At 39.5% G+C, this 20,694-nt stretch overlaps 1 protein-coding gene across 5 annotated transcripts in view; it reads left to right on the top strand.

The window, feature by feature from the left end:
- Positions 1 to 20,694, top strand: part of LOC128026717 (dystonin) — a 153,325-nt gene that overhangs the window by 112,257 nt on the left and 20,374 nt on the right. For all 5 annotated transcript variants that reach the window (XM_052613974.1, XM_052613977.1, XM_052613975.1 and 2 more), the window contains 20 exons: positions 1,268 to 1,474; positions 1,859 to 1,978; positions 2,080 to 2,187; positions 2,272 to 2,490; positions 3,321 to 3,524; positions 3,791 to 4,022; positions 4,106 to 4,332; positions 4,413 to 4,535; positions 4,781 to 4,882; positions 5,305 to 5,406; positions 5,827 to 6,000; positions 6,561 to 6,716; positions 6,800 to 6,997; positions 7,618 to 7,746; positions 8,102 to 8,272; positions 12,587 to 12,742; positions 16,937 to 17,143; positions 17,802 to 17,921; positions 18,986 to 19,155; positions 19,909 to 20,068. In XM_052613974.1, coding sequence (XP_052469934.1) covers positions 1,268 to 1,474; positions 1,859 to 1,978; positions 2,080 to 2,187; positions 2,272 to 2,490; positions 3,321 to 3,524; positions 3,791 to 4,022; positions 4,106 to 4,332; positions 4,413 to 4,535; positions 4,781 to 4,882; positions 5,305 to 5,406; positions 5,827 to 6,000; positions 6,561 to 6,716; positions 6,800 to 6,997; positions 7,618 to 7,746; positions 8,102 to 8,272; positions 12,587 to 12,742; positions 16,937 to 17,143; positions 17,802 to 17,921; positions 18,986 to 19,155; positions 19,909 to 20,068 — 3,285 coding nt within the window. The remainder of the gene's footprint in view (positions 1 to 1,267; positions 1,475 to 1,858; positions 1,979 to 2,079; positions 2,188 to 2,271; positions 2,491 to 3,320; positions 3,525 to 3,790; positions 4,023 to 4,105; positions 4,333 to 4,412; positions 4,536 to 4,780; positions 4,883 to 5,304; positions 5,407 to 5,826; positions 6,001 to 6,560; positions 6,717 to 6,799; positions 6,998 to 7,617; positions 7,747 to 8,101; positions 8,273 to 12,586; positions 12,743 to 16,936; positions 17,144 to 17,801; positions 17,922 to 18,985; positions 19,156 to 19,908; positions 20,069 to 20,694) is intronic.

Raw genomic sequence — 20,694 nt, forward strand, 5'->3', positions numbered from 1 at the left:
ATCTCAAGTGTTTCTGCTAGACATCTAAAATGAGTCTTTTAAGTCTTTCCCTCATTTGCGTACTTCATAGTTTCAGAAGACTCAATAAATTCTTAAACTGTGCTATTTAATAGAGAGTGTATCTATGTTAATTGTAAATTCTTAAATGTTTTCAAAAAATATGTCAATGTCCATCTTTGGACTGCAGAGGTGTCACAGAAACTGCATCTGTGTTCACGCAGAATGTTTAATGCAGCTCAGAGATGCCATGAATGCATTTACACTGCAGTTACAATAGCATAAATAATGTTATGAGACTAATGTTTGATTAATTCAACATTCAAGTTCGGTAAAACAGGTGATTCATTCAAGAATGAATCAAGTGACAGTCTTTATGAGTGGGTCATAAATCCATTAACTTGCCTGTTCAAATACACTGAATACTTCAGGAACAAAACACCAGTGTTGATCAGAAAAACAGCAGCTCTGCTGGACTCTGTTTAATTATGTTTTATTGATTGAAAAGATCAACACAGTAGATATTGAGAATTTGGTGTCTAAAATGTATGGTTGTGTGACAAATGAGCCTCCAGCTATCTGACAGATGACCACTCTGTTGATGGTGATGTAAGATTGATGTTTTGATGCTAAATAAGTAATCCAGATTAATTGAGGAAAATAAGACACTGGCTAAAAATATACTCGTTTACACTGTATTTTAAGATGCCATTGTTAGAGCCTAATTACACAAATATGTGCTAAGTAATATTAATTAAAAACACATTACTAAAGGGTTGGGGTTTGGTTGAGGGTCAGTTGCTTGTTATTATGCAAAATTTACTCTTATTCCTTTAGTGGTCACACTTTATTTTAATGTCCAATTCTCGCTATCAACAAACCATTTACTACTCTATGACTTTTGCCTCAATAAACTCCAAATTTGTTGCTTATTAATAGTTAGTAAGGTAGTTGTTAAGGTTAGGTATTGGGTAGGATTACGGATGTATAATATGGTAGAATATGTGTTATACATGCTTTATAAGTATTAATAAACAGACAATATGTTAATAATAGCATGCTAATAATCAACTAGTTAATAGTGGGAATTGGTCCCTATACTAAAATGTTACCACAAAGTACATGTAACTTTTAGATGTTAACAGAAGAAACATACTTATTTAAAGAATAATATTTAAAAATGCAAAGTGTTTATGATTTCAACATGAAAATATTGTCAGAAGTGGTGGATGTATCAGTTTATCACTACTTCTCTCTTTGGCTCATCCAGACCCTGATGAAGGAGGTTAAGGGTCAGAAGCCACTGGTGGACTCTCTGAATGAAGTAAGCAGCGCTCTGCTGGAACTCGTCCCATGGCGAGCAAGAGAAGGCTTGGACAGGATGGTCACAGATGACAACGAGCGCTACAGAACGGCTAGCGATGCTATTACACAGCATGTAGACCAGACCGGAGCTGCCATCTTAAAATCCCAGCAGGTACAGTGGTTCTCAGCTGCTTGGGAAAATAACAATACTCTTCTGTTAGGATGATTCCCAATGAAGTTTGATGAAGCACACCCGGTGATTGCTGCTGAGGGGGAATGTGGTGCTAATTCTTAGCGCTTTAATGTCATCTAAACTCATTTTACCCTCTTGAGCTGCCTTGATGGTGTTTACATAGTATACTAATGGAGTGTGTGACCCAGATTGATTGCATTTGCATCACAATAGTCAAGAAGACTTGATCAGTTCATGCATACGAGTTTGTAAAATAATATTTAATAATTTAATGTCAATTAAGTTTATTCTGAATTGCATGAAATACTAGAAGTGTATGGAAATGTGACATAGACAGTCACATATCTGTGCTCTGATGTGCAGTTTGAGCAGGCTGCCACCGCTGAGCTTGACTGGCTGACGGAGGCAGAAAGGAAGTTGTTATGCCTTGGGGACGTCAGACTTGAGCCGGAGCAGACCACAGCTCAGTTACAGGCTCAGAAGGTCAGTTGTGTGTTCACGTGGTCGTCTCTAACCTGCACTGTCACAGAAACACACAGTACAATATAAAGCACACATTGTCTAAAGCACGCTCTCTCCTCCAGAGCTTCTCCATGGACATTATGAGACATAAAGATGCTGTGGATGAGATTGTGAAGACCAGCGAGGTCATTATGAACAGTAAAGATGAGGCAGAGAAGCAGGCGCTGAGGGTAAATAAAGGAGAATATATAAAGAATCGTATCTTAAACTGTACAGTGGAGGTTCCTGACTAAAATGGCTGTGGTGTCATACAGATGAAGCTCCAGACACTGTCAGAGAAATACAGCGTGGTCAGCCAGCTGAATTCAGAGCGCTGTCTGCAGCTGGAGAGAGCTCATTCTCTGGTCTGTCAGTTCTGGGAAACACACGATGAACTCTGGCCATGGCTGCAGGAGACGAGGACTGCCTTCACTCAGCTGTCCCTGCCGACTATTGAGTACGAAGCACTTCGACAGCAACAAGAGGAGCTGAGGGTAAGACATACACCTGCTGGAACAGCTACTAATACTCCTTTAGCTGATGGACACTACTCAGCAGATGTCTGAAATAAAATCATTATATATATATATACATGAGGGTAAGTTATTACTTACATAAATTTGCTATCTGGGTGAACCCTTTAATATTGATGGGTTCACGTATATGAATATTAGCTACGTTTACATGCACTCACATGATCTATTTGAAAACAGATTGGTCAAATAATCCAATTGTAAAGTCTTCATGTAAGCACCTGAATCACTCCAAATGACTTTCAATCTGACTGACATGTGGTGCTGACCTGAAATAATCAGATGAACAGTAAATTAAGCCGTTAAATTATGTTGACTATCAGACTATTTTCTCAATCTGATTCAACCACACATGCAGTGCTGTGATGTGTAATGTTTTAGTACGTTTGAGGTGACGAGGTGATTCCTTCAGTGTAGATACATTGTAAGAAGTTGAAGACATTTGGACACTGCTGTCATATATTTGTCATGTATATATTTTGTAGTTGATGATATTTTAATAAAGCAATATGTTGTTTGAGACTGTGACTCTATGTGTGATGGTCTACTGTTTTTGCCTTATGCTTAACTGTTGTAAAATCATGGTAATGCAGTCTTGAATAGCTTAGTGCTTGATTAGAACAGCTAAGAGGATAAAGTATTATGTACATCAGTGGCCAGACAGATGTTATTTGAGATCTGCGTGATATGTTGTCGGATTGTGCTTGACCTTTAACAGATTTATTCTTCTGATTATAATGCTATGAACTATCCATTGCATTTCATGATGATGTTAAACTTTCCGTCTTCAGCAAATGAGGGAGCTGATAGCAGAGCACAAGCCACACATTGACAAGATGAATAAAACTGGACCTCAGCTGGTGGAGTTGAGTCCCAGTGAAGGGCTGCCAATCAGAGAGAAATACGAGGCTGCGGAAAAACTGTACAGCCAGCTGAAAGTGGACGTCAAGCATAGAGCAGCTGCCTTGGATGAGGCCATCTCCAAATCCACTCAGGTACAGTTCATCAGTCATATTCTTCTCTTCTTCAGCACTGGTTAAAGGGATAGTTCACCACAGGTGCTGGTAACCATTGACTTGAACCATTGAAGTCAAAAGCTACCAGCACTGTTTGGTTACCCACATTCTCCAAATGTTCCACACAAGAAAGAAACGCATACAGCTTGAGAATGAGACAGTGACAGAAATGACATTTTTGGGTGAACTAATCCCTTGAATCCATCTTAACTATGCACATTTCTGCTTGTCAATGATCTCTACAGTTCCATGATAAGATAGACCCAATGCTGGAGTCTCTGGAGCGCATCGCCGAACGCCTGCGTCAGCCTCCATCCATCTCAGTCGAGGTGGAGAAGATCCGAGAGCAGATATCGGAGAACAAAGCCGTGAATGTAGACCTGGAGAAACTTCAGCCATCGTATGAGACCCTCAAGCAGCGAGGAGAGGAGATGATCGCTCGCTCCGAAGGAGCAGACAAGGACCTTTCGGCCAAAGGTAATGGGTATGGGATCGGGGCTTGTGTGACTACTCGGTTTTAAAGCAGTGTGATAAAATGCGTTCCTCTGTTTTGTTTAAAGCTGTTCAAGATAAGCTGGACCAGATGGTGTTTCTGTGGAATGACATCCAAGCTCTTCTGGAGGAAAGAGAGGCCAAGCTCCTGGATGTCATGGACTTAGCCGAGAAGTTCTGGTGTGATCACTGCGCTCTGATCGTCACCATCAAAGACACACACGACCTGCTGAAAGAGCTGGAGGAGCCTGGAGTCGATCCTTCAGTGGTCAAGCAGCAGCAAGAGTCTGTGGAGGTCTGGGAGCTTCAGAGCAGGATGTTTCAGATTCCTTCAGCTCTGTGCAACATCTTCATAAATGTTGGTTTGCTTCACAGGGCTTTAGAGAAGAGATTGACGGACTGCAGGAGGAACTGAATGTGGTCCAGAATCTGGGGGCGGAGCTTATGACAGCATGCGGAGAACCTGATAAACCAGTGATCAAGAAAAGTATAGATGAGGTAATGAAGTCAGAGAAGAATGAATGCACCCTTAGAAATAAAGGAATGGAACAGTCTTTAAAAAATAAATACCATTATAACTTTAAAGTGTATCCAGTATAAAATGTATTAGCAGGATTAAAACAAATAATAATAATAAAATTAGAGTGAACACATATTAGCCACTCTTTCTGTGTGTAACAGAAGTGCTGGATGAGCTGGCGTCACACTGTATAATGTCTGACCACATCTCGTACGTCCCTCAGGTGAACTCAGCTTGGGAAACCCTGAACAAGGCATGGAAAGAGAGAGTGGAGAGTCTAGAGGAAGCCATGCAAGCTGCGGTGCAGTTCCAGGACAGTCTCCAGGTTAATACGACACACAGACCACTACCTCCTGATGACTCTGAACACAGATCTGAAGGAAAAAAAGGATTGTGATGTGATTCAGCCCAAGCGGGCACCAAGAGGATGCACAAAGACGTTGAAAGAGAAAGCTTTTTGTCATTGTCATAGTGTACACAGATCAAGAACGTGCCTTACTTTAATCATGCTAAGCTGGTTGCTCAATAATTCAAGATTAATTTCTCAGTTATTCTCAGAAAGTCTCCGGTTGTACTTGTTTTCCCCAAACTCCAGATATGTATCATATTGGTTTAGGTGTGGCTCAGTTTTGTTCGTTTTCACTGTCACCTGAGCCTCATTTGTGTCGGGGCTAAACGTGAAACTCGACTCGATGCAAGGTGCGGATGTTGTGCAGCCTGTGACAATAGTTTTCTCCTCCCTGACAGAACATGTTTGACTCGGTGGATATTATGGAAGGCAAACTGGATTTGATGTCGCCCGTGGGCACGGACCTGGAGACTGTGAAACAGCAGATCGAGGAGCTGAAGGTATTGATTTACTGCTTGTGTGTGGCAGATTTTCCCATAGCCATGACACACTGCTTTTTGTCAAAGTCATAGTGGATCCAAATCAAAGTAGAAAGCTATTTATCGCCAGGCTCTTTCATTTTTGATTGTTTTGTGACTATTTGAGTAATTGAGCTGACAGAGCACACAGCAGCTGTGTTCACACAGAGCCATTCGTTTGCTTCATCTTACACCGCTGCTCTGAGCCTGCACATTTGTAAATGTTTAACCATTGGCTTGTAGGTGAATTAACATGCTTTTAGCTCAATATTTGATTTGCACATAATTTCTGCAAGAATTTACTAGTAGCAGAGATAGACAGCATGCTATCAGTGAATAGACAGTGAATGTCAACAGTAAGTGGTTAACCCTAATGCAGCGCATCGTGTCGTGTGTGTGAAGGAGTTCAAAGGTGGTGCGTACCAGCTGCAGATCGAGATGGAAAGGCTGAACCATCACGCCGGGCTCCTGCTGAAGAAGGTGCTCGAGGAAGACGACCGCACTTCCATCCTGGAGCCAATGAATGAGCTGAAGATGCTCTGGGACAACCTGGATAAAAAGATCATCAACAGACAGGTCAGGCACTGAGAAGATCTAAACTTTAAAATCATGACCCATTTAGTGTCTGTAAAGTGATCTATCCCAGGGTGCAACAGGATATTCAAAAGAGTAGCAGATTTTATCCACTGGGAATTTACTGGATTCGTTAAAAATCAGTAATCAGAAAGACTACAAATGTGTACAAATAGGATTGATGTTGTTGCATTTATTGATTAATCATGTCATGTTTTCTAAGATAACTGCAATATCTGTTTAGTTTAATTGTGCCTTTAAATGTGCACTTTTTGCCATCCTAAAATCCGAAGTTGTGCTGTAATACAATGTAATAAATGTATTCTTCATTCATTTTAGTTAATACCTTAACTAAGATTAACTAATGTAACCTTTTTGTAAAGTGTTACCGCAGTATGTGACATATTTCCAGCAATGCAGACTGTTTTTAAAGAAATTTAGGAAATCCAGCCCTAAATCACTGCCCTGACAGAGCTGATGTTGTCAACAATGCTTGATATTTGACTAGACTGTGTATTCATGACACTGTTGTGATGACTGCTGTGTGGCCTGATCTCTTGTAGCACAAGCTGGAGGGAGCGCTGCTGGCTCTAGGGCAGTTCCAGCATGCTTTAGATGAACTTCTGGCTTGGCTCACTCACACTGAAGAGCTGCTTAATGAACAGAGGAAGGCCTGCGGTGACCCCAAAGCCATCGAGATCGAGCTCGCAAAGCACCACGTAAGTCACAGCTGTTGAGCCACATGTCAGAGGTCAGCAAGCACTGTTCAGCTCACGTATGGCCATTTCTTTCCACTGGGTAGGTGTTGCAGAACGATGTGCTGGCCCACAAGACCACGGTGGAGGCGGTGAACAAGGCCGGCAGTGACCTCATTGATTCCAGCGCTGGAGAGGAGGCACGAGGTCTGCAGAACAAGCTGGAGAACCTCAACCAGCGCTGGAGGACTATCCTGGAGAAGACTGAGCAGAGAAGACAGCTTCTGGACAGTGCTCTGCTGCAGGTCAGGAGCCAATACAAGCCAGCCACAGACCTCTCAGAGGCTGAGCCTTTCCTAAAATGGAGATATGATTGACGATGTTCTCAACATGAGGCCAAAAAAGTCCTCTCTTAATCTTACAGAATGTGAAAGAGAAGATGTCCATACACGCACATGCTCTCACTCAAAGAGTTTACTCACTGAGCGCTGATCATGAACGTATTGACCATACAAATTAAGAAGTAACAAACAACATTCCCAATTTTAAAATACATTTTTGATATATGTATAATTATTAGTAGAATGAAGAGCAACGTTATATGTATCAAATATAATTCATATAAAATTATACCTGTGTCAACCCTATTAAATGTTTATATATATATATATATAAATAACAATTGTTTATAAACTGCAAAACCTTCTGAAAAAAAGATAAGTAGTTTTTTTCACATAAAACAGGGACAAAGTAAATATATTGTTGTTTATTGACTATGCTAACTCTTTTTGACTCCAGACACCATTGTTGAGAGATTTCCTACAAACTTGCCATTTTAAGCCTAATAATCTGTGCTCATTAATCCTTGAGCCGCGGTGATGAATGTGCGGCTCTATTGTTGTGATGCTGGCTGATCTGTTTTCAGGCTCAAGGTTTCCATGGTGAGATTGAAGACATGCAGCAGTGGCTGAAAGACACGGAGCGTCAGCTGTTAGCATCAAAGGCCCTCGGAGGCTTACCAGACACGGCCCGAGAGCAGCTTAACACCCATCTGGTATGTGTTTAATACTACAACAGATCCGCCAGCGATGGCCAGCTTCTAACAACTAACCAACCACTGTTATTAATAGATCGATACAGTAGTTATTGAAAACAGTTTTGCTTGGTTTGGTTTAAGCATTTTTTAGAGAATGTTTATCACAACAGTCACACGTGATTTCCGAAGACTAATTTTATGTTCCATAGAAGGAAAACTCTGAAAAATTCTGACCAGGTTTTTATGAAACGTTTTATAGACTTTTCACACTTTCTGATTTCTGCTGATGTGTACAAAATATATTTTTGCTCAAATATCAGAAATAACTCTCTTTGTATGTCATTAAACACACTATCTCTCTGTGTGCTTGAAGGAGCTCTGCAGTACACTGGAAGCAAAGGAGGAAATATATAAGCAGCTTCTTGACCGAGGGCAGCAGATTTTGACCTTGACCCCTGAAGGTCAAGACAGCACCACTGAGCTGGACCTACACAACCTGCAGGAGAAGTGGGAATGTGTTCAAGCCAAAGTGACAGAGAGGAAGGTGAGAGTCTGATTTGCTCACTGCTCTCAGTCTGACTCATTCTCTTCATCACCGCGCTGTCGGCTGATTATGCTCATGTAGCTCAGACATCAGATCTGTGAGCTGTTGTGCCTTGATGTGGTCAGAGGAGAGATTATTTTTCACTTGAGCACAAGCCCCAAGTGAGTTATAAATCACTAAAACACAAAGTAGAGTTGTCTGCGGTTTCTACAAAGTTGCTAAAGTGGAATAAACCACTAGTTCAGCCAAACACAAAACTGTGCCGCTCAAAAGGAGAATATTTAAAAGATGAACAGGCTTCTCTTTTCATCACAATAAACGCATATGGTATAAAACTTATAAAACTCCATGAAAGCACCTTGTAAAAGTAAGGTGGAGTAAAAATAAGACTTGAGTGCTGTATTCTTAAAATATATATAGGTGAGTAAATGATAGCCAAAGATTCAGTTCTGCTTGAACTAATTATCAAAGTACAAAATTAGTAAGCATACTGTATATTCAAGTCCAAATCAGATCTGGCTGTCAGATTAATGTAATTTTTGATTAAGGTCACTTTGCTGTGTTGAATCCAGACATGGCAAAAGCATTTGTTTACAACAAGAATTTGACCACACACACTCCTGTCAGAACCTCGTCTGTGATAGTCAAGTCATCCTTGAATGTTTGCAGCTTTTACAAATATACCTCCTCACATGTGATGCTAGCCAGACATCACATGACATGCTGCTGGATGAGATCATTGAGTGACTGGGATCCAGTGGTGCTAGGGAAGTTCCTGTCTCATTTCCTCCTCAGTGATATGAGCAAATGCTCCAAAATAACTGAAATATCGTCATATTTCACAAAATATCAAGAATTGCCATGCCATGTCAAAATTGTTGTTTCGATAACGATACCTAGTCAATTGCAATTTCGATACTTTTTCGATACTTTTCCTGAAAAGGAAAAATACACTATCAAATATCATTGATGTGCTTTATTTTAAAACCAGGACAACATTCTAATCATATAACGCACAAATAAATGAACATATGAATAGCAGATATATTAAACATTTGAACAAAATATGAAATATCAAAATGTAAAAAAATTATTAGAGCAATGACATTCAAGGTAAAGAAAGAATAAATTTAGCAGCTATATCTCAGTTATCATGAGAAACATAAGAGTAATAAATTTATCTTTATTCTGAACTTTGAATAAAAATACGAACAGCGATTATATTAAATAATGTTTCTGAACTCAGAAGATTAAATGTTAAAAGATAAATAATATCAATTTAAGCAATGGCATTCAATTATTGAGCGTCATCTTTATTGAGCGTCATCTTTATTGAGCGTCATCTTTAGTGAGCGTCATCTTTATTGAGCGTCATCTTTAGTGAGCGTCATCTTTATTGAGCGTCATCTTTATTGAGCGTCATCTTTAGTGAGCGTCATCTTTAGTGAGCGTCATCTTTAGTGAGCGTCATCTTTATTGAGCATCATCTTTAGTGAGCGTCATCTTTATTGAGCGTCATCTTTAGTGAGCGTCATCTTTAGTGAGAGTCATCTTTAGTGAGCGTCATCTTTATTGAACGTCATCTTTAGTGAGCGTCATCTTTATTGAGCGTCATCTTTAATGAGCGTCATCTTTAGTGAGCGTCATCTTTAGTGAGAGTCATCTTTAGTGAGCGTCATCTTTATTGAACGTCATCTTTAGTGAACGTCATCTTTAGTGAGTGTCATCTTTATTGAGCGTCATCTTTGAGCGTCATCTTTATTGAGCATCATCTTTAGTGAGAGTCATCTTTAATGAGCATCATGTTTAGTGAGCGTCATCTTTAGTGAGTGTCATCTTTATTGAGCATCATCTTTAGTGAGAGTCATGTTTAGTGAGCGTCATCTTTAGTGAGCGTCATCTTTAGTGAGCGTCATCTTTATTGAGCATCATCTTTAGTGAGAGTCATCTTTATTGAGCATCATCTTTAGTGAGAGTCATCTTTAATGAGCGTCATGTTTAGTGAGTGTCATCTTTAGTGAGCGTCATCTTTATTGAGCATCATCTTTAGTGAGAGTCATCTTTAATGAGCGTCATGTTTAGTGAGCGTCATCTTTAGTGAGCGTCATCTTTATTGAGCATCATCTTTAGTGAGAGTCAACTTTAATGAGCGTCATCTTTAGTGAGCGTCATCTTTATTGAGCGTCATCTTTAATGAGCGTCATCTTTAATGAGCGTCATCTTTAGTGAGCGTCATCTTTATTGAGCGTCATCTTTGAGCGTCATCTTTAGTGAGAGTCATCTTTAATGAGCGTCATGTTTAGTGAGCGTCATCTTTAGTGAGCGTCATCTTTATTGAGCGTCATCTTTATTGAACGTCATCTTTAGTGAGCGTCATCTTTGAGCGTCATCTTTATTGAGCGTCATCTTTAGTGAGCGTCATCTTTAGTGAGCGTCATCTTTATTGAGCGTCATCTTTAATGAGCGTCATCTTTAGTGAGCGTCATCTATAGTGAGCGTCATCTTTATTGAGCGTCATCTTTGAGCGTCATCTTTAGTGAGAGTCATCTTTAATGAGCATCATCTTTAGTGAGAGTCATCTTTAATGAGCGTCATGTTTAGTGAGCGTCATCTTTAGTGAGCGTCATCTTTAGTGAGAGTCATCTTTAGTGAGCGTCATCTTTATTGAGCATCATCTTTAGTGAGAGTCATCTTTAATGAGCGTCATCTTTAGTTAGAGTCATCTTTAATGAGCGTCATGTTTAGTGAGCATCATCTTTATTGAGCATCATCTTTAGTGAGAGTCATCTTTAATGAGCGTCATCTTTAGTGAGTGTCATCTTTAATGAGCGTCATGTTTAGTGAGCGTCATCTTTAGTGAGCGTCATCTTTAGTGAGCATCATCTTTAGTGAGAGTCATCTTTACTGAGCGTCATCTTTAGTGAGTGTCATCTTTATTGAGCGTCATCTTTAGTGAGCGTCATCTTTAATGAGCGTCATCTTTAGTGAGCGTCATCTTTAGTGAGAGTCATCTTTACTGAGCGTCATCTTTAGTGAGCGTCATCTTTATTGAGCATCATCTTTAGTGAGAGTCATCTTTAGTGAGCGTCATCTTTATTGAACGAATGACCAAGAGTCATCTTTAATGAGCGTCATCTTTAGTGAGTGTCATCTTTATTGAGCATCATCTTTATTGAGCGTCATCTTTATTGAGCGTCATCTTTAGTGAGAGTCATCTTTAATGAGCGTCATGTTAAGTGAGCGTCATCTTTAGTGAGCGTCATCTTTAGTGAGCGTCATCTTTAATGAGCGGGTGCCACTTTTATGAAATTATTTGGCCCGCCCCAGCCCGCAAATAAAGTAAAATTTCTTTACCCACCAGAACCACGCATCGGGGACATCATGGAAAATACATTGCTACTAGACTCATATTTCTTGTTCACTGAAGTTCCTCCCTCCACAGCAGCACGCGAGCACGGCGCTATTAGCAGCGCATGCGCAGCCCGTGAACAGGTCTGTGAACTGTTTCATCCTGTCAAAGAGTTACTCAAGATGTGACGGAGCATGTGATTGTTGAATGTAGTGAACCCATACGTCCTTCACTGAACGAGGTCGAGAGATCTTCTCATTCATGAACGTGTTTAATGAACTGATACATCTCGTTTATGAATTAAATGAATGAGTATACAGGGTCAGTGAGCCAAGCATGTAAATCTCGATCAGCAATCAGGAGATACAAAGCGCAGTTATAGGTGCTGTGCAGATACGCTCGTTTTCATATTTAGCATACAGAACATAACTCCATGTTTAATCCCCGATTAATGTGAATATTTTATATGAATTATCTGACCAAACAACTTATTAAAACTATTTAATGCGATTATTCACACATTTTAGTAAAGCCAAATCAGTTTAGTAAAGCCACTAATGGAGGCATCTCGCTCGCTGTAGTGTTTTTTTGCTGCATTAAAAACACAGACGTCCATAGGGAGGCACTGGAAGCGTGCGTTGCACACACCAACATGAAATTCGTCTCTTACAAATCTGGAACGCAGTCATTCATTGAAGTATCGATACTAATAAATGTAGGAATCGTGACTTTTTAATTTCCGAGAATCGTGATACTTTTGAAGTATCGGTGCATCGTGCCACACTAGTAAGCAGCGATAAGAAATGGTCTCAAACGAGCTGTTTCTCCATCCTCATGTTCCTTTGTTAAACTAGTTTATTCTCTTCAATAGGCCAAACTGCTTATTTCAGACTTTGGGAAATGTACAGTTGTCTCTGTACTTGAATCTGAGATGAAAGGATGTGTTTGTGTTTGATCGGCCATAGGTGAAATTGGAGGAGGCTCTGGTGATGGCCACAGACTTCCATAACTCACTACAAGATTTCATTAACTGGCTGACGCAGGCTGAACAGACCCTCGCTACAGCCTCGCCTGCCTCCCTTATCCTGGAGACCGTCATGTTCCAGATAGATGAGCATAAGGTCAGTGCTCTTTGACATGATATGCAACATGATTTACAAGTCTAACAAAAACTTGCATGCAGCTTACTGTGGCTTATTGCTAAATATCAGCATGAAATGATCTATTTTTTACATTTACATTTACATTTACATTTATTCATTTAGCAGTCGCTTTTATCCAAAGTGACTTACGAATGAAGACAGTGGAAGCAATCAAAAACAACAAAAAGAGCAATGATATATAAGTACTATAACAAGTCTCATTTAGGTTAACACAGCACACGTAGGATGGGATTTTAAATAATATAATAAATAAAAAGAAAACAGAATATAAAAAGAATAGAGCAAGCTAGTTAGAGGTCTTTACACATACACACATATATATAATTGCATAATAAATGAAAAGAAAAATAGAATACAAAAAGATTAGAAAGGTAGTTAGATTTTTTAAGAATAGAATTAGAATAGTGAGTGTTAAAGTTAGAGGGTCAAATAAAGATGGAAGAGATGTGTTTTACGCCGATTCTTGAAGATGGCTAAGGACTCAGCTGCTCGGATTGAGTTGGGGAGGTCATTCCACCAGGAGGGAACATTTAATTTAAAAGTCCGTAAAAGTGACTTTGTGCTTCTTTGGGATGGCACAATCAAGCGACGTTCACTTGCAGAACGCAAGCTTCTAGAGGGCACATAAGTCTGAAGGGTGCAGATCCAGTGGTAGTTTTGTAGGCAAACATCAATGCCTTGAATTTTATGCGAGCAGCTATTGGAAGCCAGTGCAAATTGATAAACAGAAGTGTGACATGTATTCTTTTTGGCTCATTAAAAATTAATCTTGCTGCCGCGTTCTGAATTAATTGTAAAGGTTTGATAGAATTGGCTGGAAGACCTGCCAAGAGGGCATTGCAATAGTCCAGCCTGGACAGAACAAGAGCTTGAACAAGGTGTTGTGCAGCATGTTCCGAAAGAAAGGGCTTGATCTTCTTGATGTTGAATAAAGCAAATCTGCAGGATCGGACAGTTTTAGCAATGTGGTCTGATAAAGTCAGCTGATCATCAATCATAACTCCAAGGCTTCTAGCTGTTTTTGAAGCAGTTATGTTTGAAGTGCCTAACTTGATGGTGAAATTGTGATGGAACGATGGGTTTGCTGGAGTCACAAGCAGTTCTGTCTTGGCAAGGTTGAGTTGAAGGTGATGGTCCATCATCCAGGAAGAAATGTCTGTTAGACAAGCTGAGATGCGAATAGCTACCTTCGGATCATCAGGATGGAATGAGAGGTAGAGTTGACTGTCATCAGCATAGCAGTGGTATGAAAAACTATGTTTCTGAATGACAGAACCTAATGATGCCATGTAGACAGAGAAGAGAAGAGGTCCAAGAACTGAGCCCTGAGGCACCCCAGTAGTTAGATGTTGAGACTTTGGCACCTTACCTCTCCAAGATACTTTGAAGGACCTATCTGATAGGTAAGACTCAAACCATTGAAGAGTGGTTCCTGAGATGCCATTTGCCAGTAGGGTTGATAGGAGGATCTGGTGAATAACCGTGTCAAAAGCAGCGGACAGATCAAGTAGGATAAGTACTGAAGATTTGGATTCTGCTCTTGCCAGTCTTAGAGCTTCAACAACTGAGAGCAAGGCCGTCTCAGTTGAATATCCACTTCTGAAGTCAGATTGGTTGCTGTCAAGGAGATTGTTGTGTGTGAGAAATATAGAGACTTGTTTGAACACAGCTCTTTCAAATGTTTTTGCAATGAAAGGAAGAAGAGAAACTGGTCTGTAGTTCTCTAAAAGTGACGGGTTGAGGTTGGGTTTCTTAAAGGGTTAGTTCGCCCAAAAAAGGAAAATTATGTCATTAATAACTCACCCTTATGCTGTTCCAAACATGTAAGACCTCCTTTTATCTTCGGAACACCGTTTAAGATATTTTAGATTTAGTCCGAGAGCTCTCAGTCCCTACATTGAATTGAAGCTGTGTGTACGGTATACTGTCCATGTCCAGAAAGGTAAGAAAAACTTCATCAAAGTAGTCCATGTGACATCAGAGGGTCCAAAAATAGCAAAAACGACGAATTCATTCAGCATTCTTCTCTTCCGTGTCTGTGTGAGAGAGAGTTCAAATCAAAGCAGCTGGATTTCCGGTTCGCGAACGAATCATTCAGTTCACCAAATCGAACTGAATAGTTTTAAACGGTTCGCATCTCTAATACACATTAATCCACAAATGACTTAAGCTGTTCTTTTTTAATGTGGCTGACACTCACTCTAAGTTCAAACAAACCAATATCCCGGAGTAATGCATGCACTCAAACAGTACACTGACTGAACTGCTTTGAAGATGAACACCGAGCCGAGCCAGATAACGAACAATAGACTGACTCGTTCACGAGTGAAGAACCGAATTGCATCGGTGTTCGGATCACCAGTAGTTCTTTCGGACAGTTCGATTCAATAAACCGGTTGAAGAAAACGGTTCACAGGTTCTTTTGCGCTCGACGTATTGGCGTCATTTGCGATGATTGCCCTTGATTCAAGCCTTCAGTTTACCAGCGCTCATAACACTAGCACAGAATCAGTTCAGAATCAATCACCAAAAGAATCAGTTCAGACGCTCTGTGTGTCGGTCTGCTTCACACTGAATCACACATGCGCAGTATAATCAGCTCCTCGGTTCACGAATCGGACGCGTCTGACAGAAACGGTTCTTGACTCGTGAACGAGTCAGTCTATTGTTCGTTATCTGGCTCGGTGTTCATCTTCACAGCAGCTCAGTCAGTGTACTGTTTGAGTACATGAATTACTCCGGGATATTGGTTTGTTTGAACTCAGAGGGAGTGTCAGCCACATTAAAAAAGTTAACAGCTTAATTCATCTGTGGATTAATGCGTATTAGAGATGCGAATCGTTTAAAACGATTCAGTTCGATTTGGTGAACTGAATGATTCGTTCGCGAACCGGAAATCCAGACTGCTTTGATTTGAACTCTCTCTCACACAGACACGGAAGAGAAGACAATGCTTAATAAAGTTGTCGTTTTTGCTATTTTTGGACCAAAATGTATTTTCGATGCTTCAAAAAATTCTAACTGACCCTATGATGTCACATGGACTACTTTGATGATGTTTTTCTTACCTTTCTGGACATGGACAGTAGACCGTACACACAGCTTCAATGGAGGGACTGAGAGCTCTCGGACTAAATCTAAAATACCTTAAACTGTGTTCCGAAGATAAAAGGAGGTCTTACATGTTTGGAACAGCATAAGGGTGAGTTATTAATGACATAATTTTCATTTTTGGGCGAACTAACCCTTTAAGTAGTGGAGTTATACGTGCCTGTCTAAATGATGAGGGGAAAACACCAGTGTGGAGAGAAGTGTTGATGATGTGAGTGAGTGCAGGTATAACTGCAGGAGAAATGGCTTGAAGGAGATGGAATAGGATCAAGCGGGCAAGTAGTAGGGTGATTAGAAAGGATGAGTTTTGAGACTTCTTTTAAATGCATGTTATTGATCTTATTTTGAACAGTTCATTTGTGCACATTTTGTGTAAAAAAAAATTAAAATAAAATCAACAACTCATGTAACAAAAGGTAATGTAATAACTACTAATGTTATATAATGTGCATAACAATATTTTTCTAAAACTTTAATAAATCCTAAGATAATGTATTAACAACATATTTCAATAAAAATTCACTAAAACATTGTTCTATTACAATTGTATTATAATAATGTAATTATTGTTGCTGTTGTTGTGCATTACTTCTTATAAATACATAAGCACATTAAATATAATAAATATATTTTAAAATGACAACAAAATGTATAAATAGTGTCATATACCAACACTGTATGTTGTATACAGTGTTGGTATATGACACTATTTATACATTTTGTTGTCATTTTAAAATATATTTATTATATTTAATGTATATGTATAGCCTAAAAAAATCCTCTTTGGTAAGTGTAACAAGGACTCTGTAAAATGAAGTGTTACCAGTGTAAACACTGTTTCACAATACATTATGTGCTTGTTTTACTTTCAGCTGTGATTGCATTATAAGTTGCCACAGTGTGATCATAATGTTATAAATTTCACATGCACTCTATTACATTATGAGAAAAAAATCGTTCTTGCCCTTGAAATAAACAGTACTTTTCCAAAATACGTTTTTTTTTTTTTTTTTTCTTAAAATGGATCTGCTGGAATTGCAGGTGTTTGTGACTGAGGTGAACTCCCATCGGGATCAGATCATCGAGCTGGATAAGACAGGAACACACCTCAAGTACTTCAGTCAGAAACAGGACGTGGTGTTGATCAAGAACCTCCTGCTGAGCGTTCAAGGCCGCTGGGAGAAGGTTGTGCAGAGGTCAGTGGAGAGAGGACGGCTGCTGGACGATGCCAGGAAACGTGCCAAACAGGTGGGAGAGGAACTCATCTAACAGCCATGCTTTGTTTAATCACACATCCTCGCTCGATGTAGTCACTATAGGAATGATGGAATCACAGAGAACTTTCAAAGGGTCTGTATAAAGGGTATAGGTTAAAATAAATGTAGGAAAATACAGGGAAATTCCTGTATGTTCCCTGCAAGACAAGACACAAGATTTGTAATTCCCGTGCATAAAGCCAGAGCTCCACAGGAATGGCTTAAAACAACAATGTTGATGTTCTGGAGAAGCCAAGTCAAAGTCCAGATCTCAGTCAAAATTTAGAATTTATGAGGGACTTGAAAACGGCTGTGCACTCATAAGCTCCATGCAGACAGACTGAGCTACAAAGAAGAATGAGAAACATTATAATAAAGACCTACAGTATCAACACAGCCTACTTTGGAATTGCTGCCAAAGGTGCATCTGATAAATACTGACCTGAGGGGTTGACTGTGTATGCAAACGATTATTTAGTAACTGTAATCAATTTTGAGCAAACGTGTTGGGCACGACGGAATATATTTTATTTTTTGCTCAGTGTTAAAAATAGCAAAATAAATTCTCTGTGATTCAATCATGGAAAAACTAAATGCTGTTATATACTGCATACTAGACTGATGCATTCTCATGCTCTCGTCTTCTGCAGTTCCATGAGTCCTGGAACAAACTGATGGAGTGGCTGGAGGAGTCCGAGAGAGCGCTGGACTCTGAGCTGGAGATCGCTAATGATCCGGACAAGATCAAGACACAGTTAACCCAGCACAAGGTGACGACACCTGTCCAGCACACGTCTGCCATTTACACCTGGTGCCAAGTTTTAAAAACACAGTCACTATGCTAAAACTAGCTAAAGAACTAGGCTGGCCAACTAGCAGTTGACCTGTCTTAAAAAAATGAGAGACTAACTTGTAAGAATAGACTTAAATAAAATAGACTGGTATTAACATGTGTTCCTAATGCCTCTCCTGTGAGCACTTGTGTTCAGTTTTCATCGAGACGCTTCCCTCTTATTTTGACACACTCTACATCACTTTCATGGGGATGAAAACTGAAAAAACAAACCCATGTTACACAGCATATGAGCGAGAGGGAATGGAAGCAAATAAAAAGGGTCAGGAGTGCAGCTGTAATTGGGGATGCGAGGTTTGAATGGCTTGTATGGCTGTGAGAGATCACATGAATCTGATACGTTTAGATTATGTTTCACCGTGTTAACATTCATAAAAGATGAGCATTTAAACTACACAATACATTGGACAATTTACTTGTTCGCACCTATATTTGCCACTGACCACTTGTGCTCCGATCACACACAAAAAAATGGATGTAAATGACAGGTTTAAATGGGGTCATATAGACTTCCTGTTCACACCGTGTTTTTATCCCCATCTGTGAATGTGGACCAACTGACGAGCTGCCGAGCAAACAATACCAGGTGCTTTTTCATTCACTGCTATTGTGTTTTTTACAGACTGTGGGTCATGAGAAGTGGCATCCTGTTCTACTCCTGTCTAATTTATTCCCCCACGTTAGATGTTTTTTAATTGCAGTTCTTTGTGAGAAGCCTGACTTCAGTTTTAGATGATGTGCACCATCAGTGGTTTTAAAGCAGGATACGAGTAGGATCGTGTGATCCTGATCTTAGCGCTGCATGTTGGTGTTTAATTAACAGCTCAGCAGTGCTTCAGATGTTCTGATGAGTCAGTCACAAATACAAATGACATCAGTCTTCCTGGAAGACCTCACAGGATGGCTCGCGGGACACATGCCCTTGAGCTACATCCGAATGAGCATTCGCTTCTGTTTGTCTTGTGTGTGGGGGGATTGTAGGAGTTCCAGAAAACTCTGGGCAGCAAGCATTCGGTGTATGACACCACCAGCCGCACGGGCCGAGCTTTGAAGGACAAGACCTCCTTGCAAGATGACATCCAGAAGCTGGACGACATGCTCAGTGAGCTCAGGGACAAATGGGACACAGTCTGCGGGAAATCTGTGGAGAGGTACATGCAGAAAAACACATATCCATCTTCCCGATTAAAAATAGATATATACTTTTTGCATAAACAAAATTAAGGCTATTTCAGGCTTTATTAAATGTAGGCTTAATTTAGAATTGGATTTTTCAGAACACCTAAAATCTATATTTTCCAGTAAGATCATATTAGTAAATGTTAGTTAATGCATTAAATAACAATGAGAAATACATTTCGTACATTATTTATTTATTAATATTAGCTAATAAAAAATAGTTCATGTTCGCTTAGATCCATTAAATAATATTAAAATATACATATTTTGCATATTTAGCCAATGAGTTTTCTGTTTTACATTTAAATCACTGATTAGCATTCACTTTAGCATTGCACTGTGCTTAAAGTTCCTCTGAAACTTCCCCAGCTCCACCTGTATAGATCTTCTACATGTTATTTTATATGCTGTTTGTGCATTTGTCATATCCATTACCCTGCTAAAATCTTCCGAAAGTTCTCATGAAATAACTAAAAAAGTATTTTTCATTGTTAGTTGATGTTAACTAATGTAGTTAACTAATGCTAACAAGTGAAGCCTTAATTAAAGGTGTTACCCATTTTCCTTGATGCATTCATTTGAATTCAGAATTAAAATATTAACGTTGCGTGAACAAAATTTAATATCTGTGTTATTTGTCAACTAACTGTCCATGATTCATGATCAGACGAAAGGATATGTTGTCACAACTGTGTATTTAACATCACATGGGCTGTTTTTTACAGGCAGAATAAGCTGGAGGAGGCTCTGCTGTTCTCAGGTCAGTTCACAGATGCATTGCAGGCTCTCATCGACTGGCTTTATAAAGTGGAACCACAGCTTGCTGAAGATCAGCCCGTGCATGGAGACATAGACCTCGTCCTGAACCTCATCGACAGCCATAAGGTACCCATATGAGTTTGACTGATCTACACAACCTGCAATACTGAATCTTCAATACTGAACTGTAGGACATTATATGAATGAATGAAATTGATATCTGAAGATACAGATATCTAAAGTAATGATGTAATTTCATGATAAACTAACACAATATATTATATGTGTTTTTAACTTCTTGGATCTGTGGCAAGAATCAAATATAATAAGACGGTAGTATCATCAGAGGGGAGTGTAACCCTCTGCTTTCAGTTTGAGGTGACAGGAGTGCTGGATACACAGACTCAAACACATTGCTAGAGTAGACATCAGGACACACTTGAGCTGATGAGCCTAGAGGTGACCTCATTCACACTCCTAATTGAGCAAATAGTCACCAGCAATCTTCTGACTATATTTGGTGCTGTTTATGCCTGATTTCTATGGATGCAATCAAGATCTGGGTGATCTAGCTAAAACAAATTCCAGCTTTTAGACAAGATTCTATAAATATCTCAGCATTTTGTAGTCAGAAGACAAGGAAGGATCACCTAATGTGATTCATATTTCATAGACCACATCATCAAAGTCATAGAGCCAACTTCCTTTTTGTTTTTCCTTTTTCTTTGGAATGACCAATGCTTATTGCAAAA

Source organism: Carassius gibelio, chromosome A13, assembly GCF_023724105.1.
Source record: "Carassius gibelio isolate Cgi1373 ecotype wild population from Czech Republic chromosome A13, carGib1.2-hapl.c, whole genome shotgun sequence".
Classification (NCBI taxonomy): domain Eukaryota; kingdom Metazoa; phylum Chordata; class Actinopteri; order Cypriniformes; family Cyprinidae; genus Carassius; species Carassius gibelio.